This window comes from Galleria mellonella, unplaced genomic scaffold (genome assembly GCF_026898425.1).
Source record: "Galleria mellonella isolate WM207_F2 unplaced genomic scaffold, CSIRO_AGI_GalMel_v1 utg64, whole genome shotgun sequence".
In the NCBI taxonomy this organism is placed as follows: domain Eukaryota; kingdom Metazoa; phylum Arthropoda; class Insecta; order Lepidoptera; family Pyralidae; genus Galleria; species Galleria mellonella.
The window spans coordinates 1566773-1588281 of NW_026442133.1; the positions used below are offsets into that span (position 1 = coordinate 1566773).

General features: G+C 30.2%; 1 protein-coding gene across 1 annotated transcript in view; it reads left to right on the forward strand.

The window, feature by feature from the left end:
• The window catches only part of LOC113512730 (hemicentin-2-like), a 61133-nt gene extending 40698 nt beyond the window's left edge, over positions 1–20435 (forward strand). The window contains exons 3-7 of the mRNA XM_052900183.1: positions 5418–5626; positions 8406–8616; positions 11418–11545; positions 18457–18625; positions 19772–20435. Coding sequence (XP_052756143.1) covers positions 5418–5626; positions 8406–8616; positions 11418–11545; positions 18457–18625; positions 19772–19875 — 821 coding nt within the window. The 3' untranslated portion in view covers positions 19876–20435. The remainder of the gene's footprint in view (positions 1–5417; positions 5627–8405; positions 8617–11417; positions 11546–18456; positions 18626–19771) is intronic.
• The last annotated feature ends 1074 nt before the right edge of the window (positions 20436–21509 follow it).

The window sequence follows — 21509 nt, forward strand, 5'->3', positions numbered from 1 at the left end:
ATACCATCGACAGGACAGAGCCCTCGGCATCATAATTTAAAATTTAACGCTTAATCAAGCTTCGGGTGACAATCAAGATTTATGTCTCCTCAGAGGACATTTCATTTTCCAGTCCATTTCTTTCCTCAGGTCTTTCGGGTGATTACATGATTAATTTTTAATCTTATCGGAAGCAACGATTAATCTTGGACTGTTGTCTTATGCGACAGTGACGGGCGAATAACTATTTTCACGTTTAAATAATATTAAAATGATGTACAAGACGAGTTTATATCCATATTTAAAGGAGTTCTCACTCACCTGTATTTTATTTACATTATACTTCATCTTTGTTCAGTTGCTTTCTAAATCGACTTTGGTAATCATTTTGCAATAGGTGGTATGCTCCCGTCCCCGTGTATAACTTGATTCAGAATTGATAACGCATGAGAAATATCATGGCATTACAGTATATTCTGTATTGTCGATGGTGTTATTCATTACTTTAATCGGTGGCAGTTACCACTCAGGTGAACCGTCCATGTCAATTCTTATCCAAAAACATATTTATTTTGTCATATAATGCTTAAAAGAAAATCTAGTTACGGGCATACGATTCCGCGGAATTAGTAAATTCAAATATTTTAAATTTAAAATAGATATTTATGAAATATGTCATCGGCCATTGATGCGTTTTGTTCGATTTAAATTTAGAATTATATTAGTATTAATTAATTTCGCTGTATATTTCTATAAAACAAAATATACTTGCTTTTCAATAACAGACCACTAAGTTAGTAAGTGTATAAATGAATAAAAACTCTTTATTGATCCCTTCAAAGATTGATATAGATTAAAAATATTAACAATATGTACACAAAGTATGCATGTATAATGAAAAAAAAAATTGTTTTAAATTGTAGTCTTTATTTTCTTGTCAGTCCTTATACATACTAAAACGATGAAAATGAAAAAAAAAATCCCTTTAAAAACTTCTTTATTATCTCTAGGAGCCAAAATGACTAATAATTATAAAATTGCATCTACACAATATTTGGTATAGAGAAATGTAGTTTTATTTTTATCCTGCTCTATAATATGAAATTACTAAAAGAAGTTAAGTAAAGACGTAAATAACAAATAAAATTTTGATCATTGAAGGAACACCTAAAACACACACTTTGATCTGACATATTTTAAGCCGAAGCTTCAAATTCTGTAGGTAGGTTAAACATTTTAATCTAATATTAAAAAGATCCTAATGCGGAGAAAGCGTATTAAAATGTTTCCCAACGTGTTTAGGTTTGTCTCATCAAAAATTTGTATTCTTGCCGCTATGTGGGATTGCAAGCATTTATTTATCAGCTAAATCAAATTTAAAATAACTTATTTAAATTTTATGGTTTACTAACTATTTCTCGCATCTTTACTCGCATGAATCAATATATAAAGTATTTTACGCGTTAAATTAGGATATAATCTGCCCATGTTTATCATTTGATTGAGTAACATATATATAAACATCTCTAGAAAATTTATAATATTAGTGAGATTTCTATACCTCGTCTAATTTTTAAAAAATAATAAATTAAAAAATTAAATGATGAAATGTAATAGAAACATTAGCTATAAGTCATTAACTATAGGGTAAACCCAACACTTCATACCAAAGTTTCACTACATTTACAAACTATGAGTACGTCAATAACAACTAATATCTAGTAAATCTCTTTAGACATTAAATTCCTTTCATAAATCTTTAGCAAATAAAAGTGAACCATAAATATAGCCTCGGAGAGTTCAGTGTACTAAAAACGAGTACATCTATAAACAAGTGGACATAGTGAAGTTACAAAAATTCGACTATTTTCTGAAGGTAAATATTTTTTATACTTATATTTATTATTGGAGAATCAACAACAAATAGAAACATTATTTAAGATTTTACTTCGAAATAAAAAAAAAAAAGTAAAAAAAACAACATTCTGGCAACATTAATAAAGAATTTATATAAGAGTGAAACCTGTTAGTTCTAAAAAGATTTAATAAAAATCACTATAAAGTGTTGAAGATAACGTGTAACACATAAAAATAAATTCATATTCTTATAACAAAATTTTCTTAGCTTTGCACAGTTTAACACTGCTATTTGTATTTATCATATAGTTAGAATTAAGACAAACCTTATTAAATTCGTTTTAAATTTATCTTCCTACTAGATAATAATTGGGATAACCAATTGTTACTTGGGGTCGGCGTAATGTTTTTCTCTTCCATTCTTATCTATTCCCAGCTATTTCCGCATTCACTCCTATTTTAGATATCCATGTCTTTTGAAGTACTCCTCTGCCTTTATAGCTATCCACATTTATACTTAATAGCTTTCTTAAAATATGTTCCTCATCTGTGCCCATCACATATCCATACCAAGATACGCGGTTACTTCTTAACTTTTTTATCACTGGCACTACCTTAATACTTCCTCTGATATACTCATTTTTAAACTTATCCATTCTTATCACATAACACATCCATCTCATTCGCATCTCAGCTACGTGCAGTCGCTTTTTATCCATCACCTTTGCCAGCCAATACTCCGATCCGCACAAGACAGCAGGCCGGATTATCGTCCTGTAAGTTTCACCCTTAAGTTTACGAAGAATTCGCATGTCACAGGTGGTTGCCGTAACCTGCCGCCATTTTACCCATCCTGCATTAATTCGATACTTTACTGTTCAGTCTAATCCACCATTACTTTGTAAGGACCGAGTTACCGGAAACAGGGATAGAACTAGGATTAAATATTAAGTAGGTATGTATATTAAAATTCATTGAACCTTTTAGGATCCAAATATCTGGATATACATATTTACATCTATGTAGTCACATACGTGTATATGTATATAAGTTTAAACCAATGTAACTTGGAATTAATTCAAAATACAGGCATCTATTATATTTGCTTCTCTGTATAACTAACTCCATTTGTTGCGTGAAAGTAAACTTCCTTTCTCGACTCCAAAGAGTCAGCTAAATAAATAGGACCATTCTATAGAAAATTTAGTCAAGTTATCATTATAGGTACTATATCAACATCAGAATATTCACAATTGCTTGTGATTTACGATTACGTTTGCACAACAAAGCGAATCGAGTTAATTTCGTTTACCAGTTGTTCCTGATTAAACGGAACCATTTTGTTTTGTTGATTGAAAGTTTTCCGGAAGTTGCTCAAGTTCAAACAAAATATTAAATCATATCTGGCAATATAATACGCAAATATTATTTCTGTTGAAATAGATGTCAATCTAAAACTGGCTTTGTACACAGCAGGAATAATGTAGACTCTTATCTTACCATCTTACGAATGTAATAAAATTGTAACTGGAGAAAGTCTGTACACAGGAGGTATTTAAGAAAGAATAATATTAAAACTACTGCATTAAATGTAATGCCGTTTTCACATTCATATCTTTGGAGATCTAATTTACAATCTGATATATGTTTTATCGGGATATGTCATTTAGAAATAGCCTATTCATTAGTTGTTCTACTTCGGAAATCCACGGATACGCAGTAGCAAGCAAAAAATTTGTGTAGAATTAAAGTGTACTTTGAACCTTGAAAGGAGTATAATATTGAAACCCTAACATAACATTTTAATCCTGCTGCTCCTGATTATCTAAAAGACCGATCCTTGTTTCTCAGTGAGGCTAATGATCATACTTTACGCAGTGTCAATAACCTCCGACTCAAATTTCCCACTCATTCTTCTTCCTTTTATTCTAAATCCTTTACTGTTCAGGCAGTTCGTCTATGGAACTCACTACCTACCTCTATTCGGTGCGCTCAAACTCTTACTAGCTTCAAAACTTCTGTTAAATCTTACTTCCTCTCACTTTAGTACTATTTTCCTGTGTTCTCTCTTCGTTTTCCTTCGTCGTCGTTGTATGTGTGCTGTTAAGTATGTGTATGTATGTATGTATATGATAATATTTATATAATAGAGCGCCACCTACCCTTTGTCTTTTTCTCAATGTCCTCTACCTAAAGGTTGTCTGGAAGAGATTGCTTAGCGATAAGGCCGCCTTTTGTATCACTTCTCATTAATATTTACTGTATTTGTTATTTCTCTTTTTACTTGGTGCAATAAAGTGTAAATAAATAAAAAAAAAAATACTGCTAGAGTCAGGTAATTATGAGTATTTCATTCATATTCATATATATCGTAAGAATAGAATAGAAGTAACTTTTATTCAAATAGACTTGTTTACAAGCTCTTTTAAATCTTCAAGTTTTTACTACTATGTGATAAAAATTCAACAGATACTCTTTTTAAATTGTTATGTATAAGTTAAATATACATTTGTATATTTTATTATTTCGTCCAAAAGATTAAAATAGTAAAGTTATTATAGATAAATTCTCTTCATATGTAGTAATATATCTACATTGATGTGTTTGTGTAGCCACTTTATGAGGACAGAATAATGGATTACAAGTCGTAAAATGTTCTTGTTTATATCGGTCTAAATTATAATTTTATGCAACACGTTGCTGACATAAGAATGTTACGATATGATAGAACATTTATATGGGGGTCCATTTTAAAAATAGAGTTAGTTTCAAAAATAAGGAAAATTTAGTTTAAAAGAAATGTCAAAGAATAATATACAAAATACATAGAAAACATGCTCGAAGATTTTATTTCGCACAAAAAATAATACAACTGCAACTTCTATCTTCATTAAATTGTACTAACGGATATACCTACTGTGTATTCATTGCAAAATTATATACCAAAATGAGTGCATAAAATTGGCGAAAATATCTCTTAATATACACACAAAATTAAATACAAAATAATTTAAAACGTACGCCTTCTTGAAATTTCTGAAAAATTAAATTAAAAGAATAATTAGGTTTCTGTTACTTAGTCTCATTACATCTTCAGGTGCTAAAGAGACAGCCCCACATATTCAAAGACTGTATGATTAACGGAAAGAATTTTTTAAATACTACATATAAACTAGACACACCCCAGTCTTAAGCTAAGAGATATAAAAACGTTTTAATAATAAAAAGAGGAAATATTTGATGTTATCTTCTTAATAAATAAACTTACTTAATACCTTATAATTTGTTATAATTTAATATACCTTTTATTATCTGTCACGCCTATCTCCCATTAAGGTAGGTTAACTTAACAAATACTGAAACGATTTAGAAATTTCTTTCATCTATAGAAAGCTACATTATCAGCGAGTTAGATAAGCTATATCTTATTTTTAAAAAAATTATAGTTTCCTACAATAATTGCAATATAAATATACCTATCTCCACTCATAAGAAGCCGGAGCGGGTCACTAGTCAGGTTTAAACCTGAAATAATGTAAATTATTAAGTACAATGAATATAAATTCATTATTACTTCACAGTTTGCCGATTAGACAGCGGCAACAGTCGTCCGAGAGACCAGAGTACCGTGTCAGAATCGTCAAGACGATTCCGTGCGGAGTTCCTGGAAGATTGGCCGCAGGCGCCGGGCGCGCCGTACTTTGACCCCAGTACGCCCGACAATGTGACCGGTCTTGTAGGGCACCCGGTCACATTACTCTGCAAAGTCAAGAATTTGCAGAATAGAACTGTAAGTAACATAATTTTCTCTATAAACTATAACAGCTTTGATTTATTCCTATTAAGACATTATAATAATCACATCTGCTTTTTACTAAGAATTGTAATATTATTATGTACTCGTATTACTGGCTATTAACCTATCAGTATAGGAGGAAAGGATTGTTAGTAATGAAAAGGTTAATCCCCATTGTTATCAACATATCGGGTCGACCTCCACGCAAGGGGAACCCTGTAAACCATCGTGACTAATTTATCGCTAAATTACGATGGGCTAACTGATCTGCCTTTTCATCTTCACCAATCTTCCTTCACTGGTGCCCCGCATACCGTATACCGATAGCGCTGTCGGGGCTAACATTCCATTATCATCCATTAATAGATTCTATTAATCCTGAGATTTAGTATGACGATTTACAGGAGAAACCACGTAGAGGTCGACCTGACAGGGTATACTGCTAGCAGTGGGACTAGTAGTCCTCATTACTGACAATCCTCCACCCTAATATCACAATATGGGAGGGTATATTGTGATATTAGCACTATAATTTTACATAAAACCATAGTCAATCTAAATACAAAATATCAAGTTAAGAATATACATTTTTTTAAATATAATCAAAAGTTAGTACAGAGTTTAGCTGCTAGATATTAACAAGAAAGTTTTGTTTGTATTAATTATACAACTACAACATTACTTAAGCGGAACTTTGTACAAAGTCGTCCGCATGTATATCTCTATTACACTCGTATTTTTGCACCCAAGCAGTACTTGTATAGTTGTATTGCAGTTTGGGAAGATGGAATAATAAGTGGTAAAAAGGCGAAACACCGTAAACTCACCTTGAGCATAATAGTGCATTCTGTGATAATTAATAGTGCCACACTCTGTAGTACCACTTTCTGTTTCTTTATTCAAGTTTTGTGTAAGGAAATTTGCTATTCTAAATTATGTACTTTATAATATTATTCCGAATAATTGACACATAAATACAAGTTAGTAACCAGATATTGTTGAATCTAATGTTTATGTAAGTATTATTTTTCATCTATAAGTTTTTTTTTAATGGATGAAAATGGCATAGTACCTTGCCTGCGCTATCGGTATACACTGACGGGGTACCAGTGAGAGGTGATAGGTGAGAATGAAAAGGCAGGTTAGTTAGCCCATCGTGACGAATTAAACGATAAATTTGTCATGATAGTTTCCAGGGGGAACCACGTGGAAGTCGACTTGATAGGGTATATTGATAACAATTGGACACTAACCTCCACATTACTAACAATCCCTTCCCCCATTTATACGTATTAAAGTCCACTTGTATGTTAAATATCATATATAATGGAGTAGCAAATATTCTTTTATTCGAACTTGATAAGTAATGGCAAGGTTAGTAAAGGTTAGTAAATAACTATCTACAAACAAGCGTAGATAGTATACGAATATTAGTTATAAATAACTGGATGGTTATCATTTATACAATATATGCTACAATATACATGCTTCAAGGAAAACATTCATATTCTAAGAAAAGTTTTATACATTGAAATTTAAATACCTGTTGGAAGAAAGATCAAAGAGATAAAAGCAGAGATAAAGAAAAATAAACGTTTAATAAAGAGGCATGAAAGAAAACATATTATTATATTGCGGCTATTGAAAATAATATTTTATGTAATAAAATCTATGAGCAATAATAAAAATGTGAGTCTTATTGAAAATTTGAGTTGCATTAATGAATATATAAAAAAATATATACGTATATATTAATACAATGTAACAACATTGTACTTTTTAAGTAATAAAAAATATCTTCCCTAATAATTTAAATTGCCTCACTATGTAGAAACAAGCACATATTGTATAACATACTCTGTACGCTTTGGTTGACACCGGATATTTAATTTCGAAACAGGTGTTGTAAGTCGGTATTATCTGCCGCAGAAAATTAATTTACTCCCACCGCAAGAATGAAGCGGAGCTAACATATGGAATCGGAAATTAATTAAATAATATTATATTAATTTTGCAGTATATTATAATGGATATATTTGCAATATTTAGATGTGATACGACTCCTAGGTTAATAAGTGGGTATGACAAAATCACATGAAAATAAACTCTAAAATGAATTTCTTATAGTTGTAAATGCCTGTAGTATTTCCACAATCATGACGAATTAATGACAGCTTCTTTATAAAATCCATTTAGCCTATATTATATTCATACATACATTATTTACAATACATAATTTATCCTAAAAATATATTTTGCTAAGCAAAAAAAGCCTCTTCAATCAACAACACATTCATAACGATGTAAATGATGATAAACGATAAGATATTTTGTAGACTCATTAGATTTCAAACATTTGAATCTAAATCGAATCGGATTTTTTTGTAGATTTAGATTTTATTTCTTAGCACACAGCTTTTGCTAGCAGATATAAGGCAAATTCCTCTGCTAGAAATAAAAAAAAAAGTCCTGATTCATAAGACACCTACTACATCGTCACTGATGAGATGACTACAATTATATAAACGAAAAGACTTTAATGCTACCATAATGTGCATGTTCTTTTGCGTAAATGAGATCCTGGGTTCGATTCCCGGTTGAGCCAATTCACGAAACAAACTTTCCTTAATCGACTCGGGTCTGGTTGTTCTGCTGTTGGCCTCCAGATATTTGTTTTCTGGTTCCTAACAATTCAGATCTCAGCTTGAGGTCTCAGGCGATTGGTGTATTTGGCGCAAGTTCGTTTATTCAAAAATTATGTATGTTTGAACAGGTATCATGGGTGAGACATCGCGACATCCACTTACTGACCGTCGGTCGGTATACGTACACCTCTGATCAGCGCTTTGAGGCGCAGCACAAGCCTCGCTCTGAGGAGTGGGCGCTGCGGATACGCAGTCCGCAGCGCCGGGACTCTGGCCAGTACGAGTGCCAGATCTCCACCACTCCGCCCATTGGACATGCTGTGCATCTCAATATCGTAGGTGAGAGGAATTACACTAATATCTAAGTATGATAGCTTTAGATGAGCTAAGTACATATTTAAATGAAGTCAATAACCTGATGCCAATCATATTCGTTCAATAACTTCTAAATTGTTTTGCATCTTTATAGCCCTGGTGTATTTTTAAAATTTGCGTATAAGAATCTTTATAGCTCTAAGGTAGTTTTAAGAATTCAGCATAAAATCACTGTTTAGTTTAAATGCAAAATTGTGAACAGTTAGAAAACTTTTTCATCGATATCACTTAACTATGCAATGACTAAACCGAAACTCGTGGGCAGGTTCCTATCGAATTCGAAACTAGTCAGACATTCGTGAATTTTATAACGTGAATAAAACCGACGTAATTAATTAGAATATAGCATGCTGTCACAAATCACGATTTATTTATTTTTTGGAAAATGTTTGTAACATTTCTTTCATATAAACCTTGTCCTGATGATTACAAACACGACGAAAAAAAAAATAAGAAGCAACCGTCAAAACTGGTGCGATTATTCGACAACTGATATTTATTTACATAGATTTTATATTTATAAATTATTCAACTATTCCCAAAATAAACAAGTCTGTTATAAAATCTAATTTTTAAGTTAGACTGTTAACATGAATAATTTTGTGGGCTGCCTTAAAAGTTTTATTGCCAATTAAATAACTACTCAAATCTTATTACAGTCTTTCAAATCTTATTATCATATCATTAATAGTTTAAGTAAAATAACTAACTGTATATTTTACTAAGTTTTATTAAAATAGAGAGCTCCTTTTTAATTTTAATGCATAGTATTTTGTAACTTTTTTAATGGAATTTATTTCTTATTCAGTTCACCTAGTTCTTAATTAAATTTAAGAAGTTTGATTATTTCAAAATTTGATTCTGATTAAAAAAAAAATATTGTTTTATTTTTAGAGAAAGACAGAACATGCTTTATTTGCACTATGCATTTTACATTTGGATAATAATAACAGTATCATATATATACACAACTAGTGTTAATGTAACAAGGTACAAGGCGAGCTTAATACTAAAAGAATTCTGTACCCGCCAACCTTTAAGAAGTACAAACATACTAGAAGACGTTTTAGTACAGGATAAAAATTATAAAGACTTAACATAAATAAAATTTCGGTAACAGTTCCGATTTAAATCAATCAATTGTAATATAAATAATATTGAATGCTATAAATATATACGTATTTTTATCATATAACTTTAAGACTTGAAAGCAATTCACTCCAATAAAATTGCTCGCACAGTCTCTGGAGAGTTCGACAACACAAGTTAAATAGAACTTCATCCACTACGAGTATTGTTTGTTTACTTCAAAGTTCACACTGTCGTCAACAAACATACATAAACATACGAATACATGTGTTTACCATGTGTATATATCTGTCACAGAGTCAAATAGGTCATCAAGTAAATAAATATATTCACCACTTATTAATACGAGTATTAATATATAATAGAACAGTTCACTGCTGAATATAGGCCTCCCTTTGGGGGTTTTACTAGTAGTAGCCACGCTTGGCAAGCGGATTGGCAACCGCATTTATATTTATTTTAAGAGGTACGCTAAGTCCTCTTAGTCACTTGTTACGATAACCGAAGAAAAGAAGGATAGTCCATTCTATACTGGTACTAAACGGCAACTTCAGCTTTTGATAACAATTTGTTTTTAAGTTCTGAAAATGCAGACCAAAACTCTGTATATTTTATTAAATAAGTTATTAATATCAAATAATTCATATGAAATAAAAGGATACCTGAAAAGTATCTTTAAAAATAATGCTGACCTTTAAAACACTATGGCAGGCAAGTCTTGTAAAAATCAGATCACGACTTTGATTTAAAAGATAATTCTTTTAGGCAACAAACTTCTAAACTGAATTACGATATTTAAGTCTGAGCTTTCTGGTTTATCCATATAGATTTTTATTGACTGGATATTTCAAAATATTATGGAATGTACAACCTAATAACCTCAGCTTATTCTTGCGAATAACATACCGTTTGCCAGCGAATAAGTATGTTCTTATTTTAAAGGCTCATGTTATCTCTACTATATGTTTATTAAATAATGTTCCATTGAAAGTATTGTATTTCGAAATGATAGTTCATAGTTATGTTTATTATTAACTTTTAATACCAGACATTAATTATGAAGGAAAATAGTTACTTTATAGTAAAGAATTTCAATCTAAAATCTATATAAAGATGGCTTTATAGTTTGTGGAAAGGAAAAGCAGAGAATAAAAAAAATATCCTAAGTACTATAAAAAGAGTTATGTAAGTTTTGCATACAAGTAGACAATAAAGAACATAGATACTTATAAATTTGGCACAGAAAAATTAAATCGAAACTTTATTATTAATACTTGTAAATGGTATTAACAAAACATTTGTCATATGAGTTAATCGTATTATATCAAACATAAATCACATTAGATTTTTATCATAGTAATCATTTTAAATAAATTTCAATTATCTACATTGGCATTTTTCTCATATTTACCTTTGGGACTGTCTTAGGTGTTTTAGATTAATAAAAGCCATTAGTGCAACTAGAGAACTACGACGAACATCTCGGTAGTCTTAGTACTGTTCACAACACAAATGTGTTTTACGTTTACGGATGAGGATTACTGTAGAGTCCGAAAGTAATCGGACAATCCCGAAGATAAATGGATAATTTAAGCTGTTTGTCTTGTTTAACTTGCGTAACTATTTAATTTAATGTGCCTTTGTCTCATTGATAAATGAAGTTTCTCTTTCAACAGAACCGGAAACGGAAATTCTAGGCGGCCCGGATTTATTTATCTACGCTGGGTCCACAATAAATTTAACGTGTATCGTACGACACACCCCAGAACCACCAATTACAATTAATTGGACTCACAGAAGCAAGGTAAGATCTTAGATATTATCTCATAAGTTGTTGCGCTTTAATAAATTTAAACCCGACAATACGTAATTGTAAATTCAAGTTACAATAGCTTAGTATTTTTTTTTTAATATGAAATTAATACAAATCGTTTTTAAACATGGCAAAATTAAGTATGTGTCTAAAATTGACTAATGGTAAGCAATAGAAGTACTAAAACACCTAACTAAAAAAACTAAAAAGAAGTACAAGATTCACCAACATACATACTCTCTCTACCTATTACTAGAAATAATAGGAGGCATTTATAATTTAAAACCCAAATCTTTAGAATTACATATTGCATTATAATCTATACTTATAAAATCGTTTGTTCTGTTTAACTATCAACACACAACCAAAATTTTATAGCCACTTTAAAACAAATCATATAGACACTTTCTCCTTTCGGATTCTCAAGGTTAACTGAAAGAAATTACTTTAAGCGATAATTCCGCCTGTGTACATTTTTGCTATAACCTAATATCTATACTATAAGTGAATGTACAAAAGCATATAAAAGAAATGAAATCAAGATAACCGAATCTTGGTGCGTAGATATATTTTAGTTGCAATTTTCAAAAAACGTAAAGTAACGTAAACGAAAAAACGTAAACGGTTAAGAAAGTAACCTCTGCTAAAAGGGAAACACATGCAAAGCTGTGGGTAACAGCTAGTCAGAGATGTAACCACACATTAAAAACATGAAATTGCAGTTGTTTATTCAATTCATTTAAATAATTCGAACACTGTATTTATTTGTTATTGAATACATATTAATCCATTAATTAAATTAAGAGTTACATGTAAATACGAGTATTTCATTTAAAACGTATTATATTATTTAATATTTAATAACTTACCATATTTACAAAACAATATTACCGCATATTAAAAAGCAAATAATCGGTATAAACAAAATTCGAGATATAATATTTTAAATTGTGCTTGCAATGCAATTAGTATTAATTAATTCATTAACATGTTCTTTTGGAAAAAGCATGAGTTCAATATTGAAAATAAACTGTTCTCGTATTTACTAAAGCGAAGCTTGTAACGATGTTAATAAAACTTAATTTGTTTCGATATCAATACGACTCTGATCCCAGGAACTGTTATTACAGGTTATAATTAATTATGATTTATGATACCACAATAACTTATAAATGATTTAACGCAGTTGACCCTTACTTTCGAACACCCTCTCTCTCTCTCTCTCTCATTTGACCCGTACAATTTTCCGTTTTCTGTTTAATTTGAATATTTTTATAAATTTTAAATAGATAACTGAAAAGAATAAGTAAAAAGACAAACCTCTAAATCACTGCATAATATAAAAAAAAGTCGCTTCTCATCTATCTGTCCCTATGTATGCTTAGATCTTTAAAACTACGCAACGGATTGCGATGTGTTTTTATTTTAATAGATAAAGTGATTCAAGAAGAAGGTTTATGCGTATAATACATGCATAATATAGTAGTGAAACACTGATTATTTTAGAAATTTCTAATGTGAGGTGATGTAATGTGCATCCATGCACATTACCCGTTATATAACATACCAAATAATCTATATTGGCATGACTCTAAATATCACATTCAATATTCAAGCCACGATAAGGTCATAAATTCAAGCTACATTTTGCTTAAAATAAAAATAATACGACTCGACTCAAAGACTACTAAATGAATTCTAACATTAATATTTAACTTTATTGCCTCTTATACATAAAAATGTACAATAAAAAATAAAACAGTTGTAATATTTTGATTTATAATAAAAATAAAACATAATGAAGAATCTCTAAATGAATGCATATAACTCGGCAATATGCAAATAATCTTAGTATGACTCTAAATGCAATATCCCAGCCGCAATTAGACCGTAAATTCGAAGCAATATTTCGCGAATGGCTGTGTATTAGATATTCTATACCGCCTAGTGCCAGTATTGCCTTCCGCAAATTTATCTCGTGAGAAGCAGCCAAATATGCAATACGGAATCTGGTATATCTTTGTGCGGTGGTTTAATTAAATATATCTTTAGCAAAATATCTTCTTAACTGCTTCCATTTAACGTAAAGTTTATTTTTATTTACTTATATTATTTTTGCTAGTACATAGCTTATATTATCTATACATATATAATAAAAACATACAAATATACACGTGTGTGTTTATAAGTGTTGTATATAAATCCTATTTACCTTATACCTCTAAAATACCTAGTTTTACTGTTAATTTTAGAGATATATTGATCGCCCAATAAAAGTTCTGACAGATTTTTTTATAAAATTATTACGTGAACTAATGTTAGTGGAATGTTTTCTTAAAAAATTTAATTTATTTTCTGATTTACGATACAAATGCTAAGAAAAAGCAAAATGTAGCAATATAAAAACAAATATAATAATGTCAAAAATATATGAGAATCATTTTAGTAGTAACGATTTAAAGTTAATTTAAAAAACACAAATATATTTCAATTTTATAAACTTTGTTTCAAAATAATAAATAAAAAAAAAAAAAAAATTCTAATGCAAAGTAACATAATTGATTGATAACCGAAATGAATAAATGATGACTGTATATAATTTGTAAAAATAGCTGATCCACAGTAAAATTCTTATATTAAATAGTAGTAGTTTTAATTCGCCTTTCGTAATAAAGTCAGATTTATAAATTACATTTAAGCTTGATTGATTTAAACCGCGACTTACTAGGCCAGGGTAAGTCCGCGTATTGACGGTTTTTTTTTGTATAAAACTGTTGTATGAATATAAACAAACCCTGTTATCACTGACTCAGTAATGCACACAAACAGTACAAGGTCTGTCTTGTTGCAATGCTCCCGCGATACTAACCGACTCTGACATTTCTAATAAATATACCCTCGTGTATATAATAGGACACTCGGGACAATATTGGTATTGGGCATTTTTATGTTTTTCCGTGATTCTTCATAATATCATACGATTTTACCGTCACGTTACAATGGGGAAGTAAAATGTATGCATTTGTATGGAGACGATTTTAAGCTTTATCTACCACAATTTTATGGTCATGTATAACCACAGCACTATCGTATAATTTCCATAGTAAACCTCTCTTTCTCATGGAACATCATCGCAGCAATTCTGCAAGTGTATTATGTATATGTGTAATCGACACTAGATACTCAAATATCAGACACTCGAATATCTGACAATCAGAAACGGGACACTCGGACACTTGACACTCAAACATCCGGACACTGTACACTAGACACTCGGACATTCAGACATTCGAAAACTGGTCATTTTTAAAACCAAAAAAGAAATAATGATAATCTTGTAAGTGAGGCCAAATAACAAAATATAAATAGTGGACTTCTACGATAAAGCATAAAAGCGTTCAAATGCACAATATATCGTGAAACTCTATGATGATAACGTGGACGTTCACTATATACCGTGCTCGGTAAAAAAATAATATACTAGTGTGGTTGCATGTTTCGATATTTATTTAAAAAACAGCAACTATTACAATTGGCTCGCTATTGGTAATAATATCCCATAAAAATACCAACAGGTAGCAGTATTTCCGAATGTTATAAATTTTTTTTATGTATTTTTTAAAAATAACTCTCCATCTCACATTTCAAGAACTCCATTTGAACTATTTGCTAAGATAATAATAATCCATTGCATACTTGATTAATCCAAACGTATATTGTCTTCATCAAACAATGTCCTTTATAGCCATACAAATATATCACATATTGTTTCATGGTTAGTAGTGGGAGACCACCGCTTTCAGCATAGGCCATCGGTATGGCATTACAGCCATAATTGACAATCATATCATTAATAGGCATAAATTTGTATAGTGTTGGCTTTGTAATGATACAAATACACTTTTTCCTCCTCAACAGAACTGACTTCAATTAATAATACACACACTAATAAACAATTAGATATTTCCTAGGTAACATACATTTTAAATATTTGAATTTAGAATGTAGAATTGCGTATTTATAAGTAACAACAAGCGATTTTTTTCTTAAATCTGCCTTTATCTGACTGGTTGACTAATTTTGTCAAGTTTGAAAACGTGTTTTAAAAATAAATTCTAAATTATTATGTACTTGGTAAATATATAAATAATAATCATACCATATGAATAGAAATTATTTTAATATTTAAATTGCTATCTAGTAGTAGAGTAGCTTTGTGCATCCTAAAGGTTGACTGATAGAGAATGCCTACAGTATTTATTTATTTATTTATATAGTATTAAGACTATAGTATTAAGACCTCCCTCTATAAAAATATGGTATAAAACCATATTTTTATTAGTCAATAAACTTAAAATAAATAAAACAAATAAATGAATCCTACTTTCTGCTAACATTATAAATGTCAAAGTTTGTAAATATGTTTAACTAAACTTACTATGTTTGTCGTCCGAATGAAGCCGAAACAATTGTCAAAAAATGACAAACCTAGAAGTTCATAAAATTTCCGTTGCGTACATATGCATGTGAATGAAATTTGGTACATGAGCAGGTTACTATCATATATTTTATATACAATGTACATACATGTAGACAAATCGACTCAATAACTAGCTCATTACATACCTATGCAAATGTAACAAAATAATGCAACTCCATCAGTAAAAAACGACAAAAAGTTGTAGTTTTTCTCATAACAATATCAAAGATTATTGTCACCTTTTAAGTGAGAAAATTCATCTTTACAAGCGAGAAAATTTCAAAGTCCTGAAATTCTAGTGCTAATTATCATAACCGTCAACTCATCTTTTCATTTTTATTTTCCCTATTAGCTACGCTTCTACGAAGTCATAATAAAAGTGATACCTGTTTTACTTTATAATAAAACTTTAGAACGTAAAATATTAGCTCATTGGATATTATTACCTCACATTGTTATATATTAAATATTGTTTCATCACAATACTATTAATTTTTAGTATGGTCAAACAATGGTCTACTAGCTTCTACCTGCAACTTCGTCTGCGTAATCGCTTTACGTTCACTAACCAGAATAAAAAGTACATAGTGTGTTTATACCAAATTTTATAGTGAGCGGGTAAGCTCTTAAAACATTAAGAGGTACCAAACAAATTAACTTTCACGTTTATAGTATTAGTAAAATTTAATTTTCCTCTCAATAGAGAGTGTGTCGTAGTATAGCGATTTACTGCCCCGATTTATAAGACCGTTGGGGTGTAACTCAGTGGTTGAAGACAAAGGGTATTGAATTCTAATAAGAGCCAAAAGACTAGAGTTACTTAATTCCAATACCTTTCGACATCCCTTTGTCTTCACTATCAATTTTCCTATCCATTCTTCAAATTTACTTCATTTTGTCAAACTGAGAATTGTTTCATACAATCGAGATAATATATCACTTCATATTTATGTAAAATAAAAATAAAACTATTTTCGTAAATTGTCTTTCAATTTTCTAAATGTTTATGAACTATGACCAATCTGATAACATACGAGTATAATATAAAATTCTCTGACCACGATGAACGCAATACAAGTAACAACAAGAAAAATTTATTTATTAAAAATTTATTTATAATTCAAATTATTGATTAATAATTAATATATTATTTGATTTAATAATTAGTTAGAATGAATGGAATACGTAGATTACATAATTTTTGATAAAATCCAAATACAGAGACACGACAATGAAATCAATAAATTGGAATACTAAATTGCTTAGTCACGATGCTCCTAGTGAAAAGAAAGCTTAGAATTTTTTTTATAAAATTGACCTGAAAAGGAACGGTTGGTAGATTTTGTAGAAGCAATATCAAATGTTATTGATATGTATTTATAAACTCTTTCAATAGAATGTAAAGAAAAGGTAACCAATTCTGTTGAAATTATCACAGGATTGCTCTCTTGATTAATGTATTTATTTAAACTTAAATCCATAATTATATAAGTAAGTTATTATATAAGTATGGCGGGCTAAATACCTAACGGTGTTATCTGCCAGTCGACCATGAGGCAAATAGAAAATTAAGTAAGTGATGTAATTTAATTTGTGATTATTTTATTTACAACTGAAATATGTATAAATCAAGTTACAAATATTGAAAATAAATAGAACTATTACTTAAATAATATAAAAATATTGTTACTAATACATATACATGCAGAAATATATATACTTATCTACACAAATATATACATATAATATACAACTAAAATTCTAATGATGATAGTTATAATCTATAACTGCAGTTAAAAGAAAAAAAATATGCAAAAGCTGCCCATAACAAGCAAAAAGTACAAATAAAGAGTAAAAAAAACATAGAGAAAAGAAAGAAATTTAAAAATAAGTATTACAGTTACAAGTTTTTAGGAAGTTAACCCAAGGATTAGATTTAAAAATAGATTTGTTTTTAATTAACGTCATTAATAATTTAATGAAATTAATAACAAATCGAAACATACATGTTTCTAATTGTACTACTATTGAACAACAAACTGTCTTACACTATATAGTGAATTTTTTAATACAACTTAGAATAGCAAACAAGCTGACGGCCCACCTGATGGAAAGTCAACTTAGAATAGCAAACAAGCTGACGGTCCACCTGATGGAAAGTGGTAACCGTCGCCTATAGACATGACCATGGACATAACAGAGTATACTGTTTCGCCCATGATTCCCCCCATGTGTTGCCATTCCTGAGGACTCAGATGTTATTCCTCTGTACCATGTAAATTCACGCTATATCCCACCCTTCAAAGCCATGCACACACAACCAATCGACTTTTGTATAAAGTCTCCCTCTGGTAATTCGTTTGTTTACATTTTTATGGAGTTCTATTGAAACAATCTATATATATTTGTATATGTTGTACAGACGATAAATTTCGACTCCACTCGCGGTGGTATATCGCTGGTGACTGAGAAAGGGATACACAGTAGCAGTAGACTGCTAGTGCAAGCTGCGCGGACCTCGGACGCGGGCGCATACCAATGTGTTCCAGATAATGCGCAGTCGGCCACTGCGCGTGTTCATGTACTTACTGGTAAGATGATTATACCTCCTGACGATCTCCGTGACGCTATGGTGGAAATGTTGCTTTGGCCCCGGGTTCGATTCCTGGTCGGGCCAATTTGAGAAACTTTTCTAAATTGATTCAAGTCTAGGTGTTCAGAGGTGTGCCCACAGATGTTCGTCACATAATTTCTCAAATCACAAGGTATCCGTCATTCTTATGAATAAGGCAATTAGATTGTGTTGTACAAAAAAAAAATTAACTTCAGTTGTGACAAAACCAGTTATTTTAATCTCAAAATTGAATTGCTGAATTAATTTGATAAAATTTCGACGAAAAATCGGAAAGTGTATCTTTTCGGATAAAAAAGTATTTTCCAAATTGTTTTATAACTGACGGGGTTATAAAGTGAAAAATATAAATTAAAAAAATACCATCGAATTCGGTGGTATTTTTTGTGAACGTTTTTCTTTTATTGAAGTTGCTTGAAAACTAACAGTAGTAGTATTTAGGTACTAATGTTTCGTGACTGTACCTCATAAAATATCGTAGTGCTAACAGATTAAATTTATATCTTCATTTATTTCTTTAGGCCAGTTTATTTTTGGGTATATAGTTATTAGTATAATAGCCACTTGGTTCGTTTCACCCGTTTACTTTTAATTACTGTATCTTTATTCGAGCTAGTAATTAAGTGTAAAACGGGATAAAATTTATAGGGGTTAATATTTACTTTCAAATAGAACAATTGATGAAATATCGTAGTAATAAAAAACGACTATATAGAGCTCTTTACTTCTTTTTCTTTATATATAATGGCAAAGATGACGATCTACCTCATGAAAAGTGATAACGGTCGTCTAGAGATATAAAAACTATACCAAATATTTAACAGAATATACTGTATTACCCATGGTACCATTTATGTGTTTCCATCTATAACTATTATTCCGTCGTACCCTGTAATTTATCTGCAATATTCCTCTCTTCAAATCGAAACACACTCATGGAAAAAGCTATTTCAAATCAAGAATAGAGTCAGACCCAAGCAGACGACTTTTGCACAAAGTTTCCCTTTGCTAAATACAATAATACAATTATAATACATTATTATTATAACATTCACTATAAATATAATATAACATACTCGCATAGTAAATAGTATTTTATTTACAGGAGAAACACCAGCGGCGATGCAAGGCAGCGCTCAATGGGCCAGTTCTTTGAGTTTGCCAGCTCTCATATTATTGGCCTACGCCATACTAGTTCTACAAGTCTGATTTAGTTATCCATTCATACCGTTTTGTGGAGAACTTTAGCTGCATTGCAGTTATTACGACGCAATAGCTTTGATAATAAATTTTAACAGTGCCGATTTATACAGATTGTTGTGATGCTTCGGACATAAGGTAGATAACAACAAAAAATTTATAATCTTATAATAAAACAACTAAAAATAAGGGATATAAAGTGCAAGTTGAACTTGAGTAAAAACATTTTATGACAATCTACATGACAACAATAATTGTTTTATGTAAAGTGCCAGTGAAAGTGATTTGTTACGAAATGAATGCGGCGTGAACAGCAGTTGTGTTTTTCAAATTTTAAACTGATGTGAAACATCAAAATGTGCAATAGACATATCTGTGCCAATACTGCATAGAATATCCTACAATCAGGGTAAATATAACTATAAAAATTTCAATACATAATTAGTAATTTCAAATTCAATTCGAACGTTGTCGATCAATAAAAAAAATCGATTATTGTAGCAATCATAAAATATGATAGTTTAGAACTGTTTGTTTTCAAACTTGACGTTGATTTCAATAAAAGACCATTTTTTCTTATGTCTTGTGTATTTTTTTTTCAACCTTTAATAAAGTAAACTCTGCTTGACCTTTTTCTTAAGATGTTGTTAAATTTTATTGTTTCGGAAGATAAACCTCTAGTCCTATTAAACAAGTAGCGAGTACTATTAAACAAAAATATAATTACAAAGCGTACAAGACTATATAACCATTTTTAAAATATATGTTGTATAAAGCCAGTGAACAAAACAGTGGATTTGTTGTCAGTAAAATGCATTACTCAATTAGAGTACATGAAAACCCTCTCATGTTGTGTGCATTCTCATGGGCACGTAAATATATAAAATTCAAGTCCACAGCTAAGTTATTTCACACACAAAGTAAAGAAACAATACTCTATAAAACGTAGAAATTGAATAAAATTTAATATCACGTAAAAGAGAATGCAGAATAATGATTTGAATAAGTAGTGAATTATAAATGTGAGACTATAAAAAGATGTTTTGATGTTTGTCACTCAATCTACGCTTCAACGAATTTGATTTACATTGGGTATGTAGAAGAAATCTAACTGATATGCTAAATTAACGCATACCACTCTTATCCTAATTTCCCAACAGAAATCTTCGTAGCAGAGTTTCAAGGTATACCTGGTTAAATTATAAATTATTATTAACTATCAAACTTAATTCATTATATAACAGCAAATTAATGAACTTATTGTGTTTTTGTCATTTCCAACAATTATTTCAACTATTAAATTGTATACAGGACTTTTAAAAGCAATTGCAATATAATTTATAAATAATAATGTTTCAGAGAAACCAACTTCAGTCGTGGAAAACCATTTATTTTTAATTAAAAACTATTAAACTATTAAAACTAACTATTGGACCGATATTGATATTTCTATGGAACCAAAAATTTACTAAGTCGGTTCATAAATTACGAAGTTATGAGATAACATATATAAAAAAAATACAGCCGAATTGAAAACCTTTTTTTTAAACCTGCCACATTGCATTATTTTTCAATAAATCGTTAGCTTACAATGAACTGTGTCGTTCTCAAAAATTACCCAGCTTTATTTCCAATGAGATGGC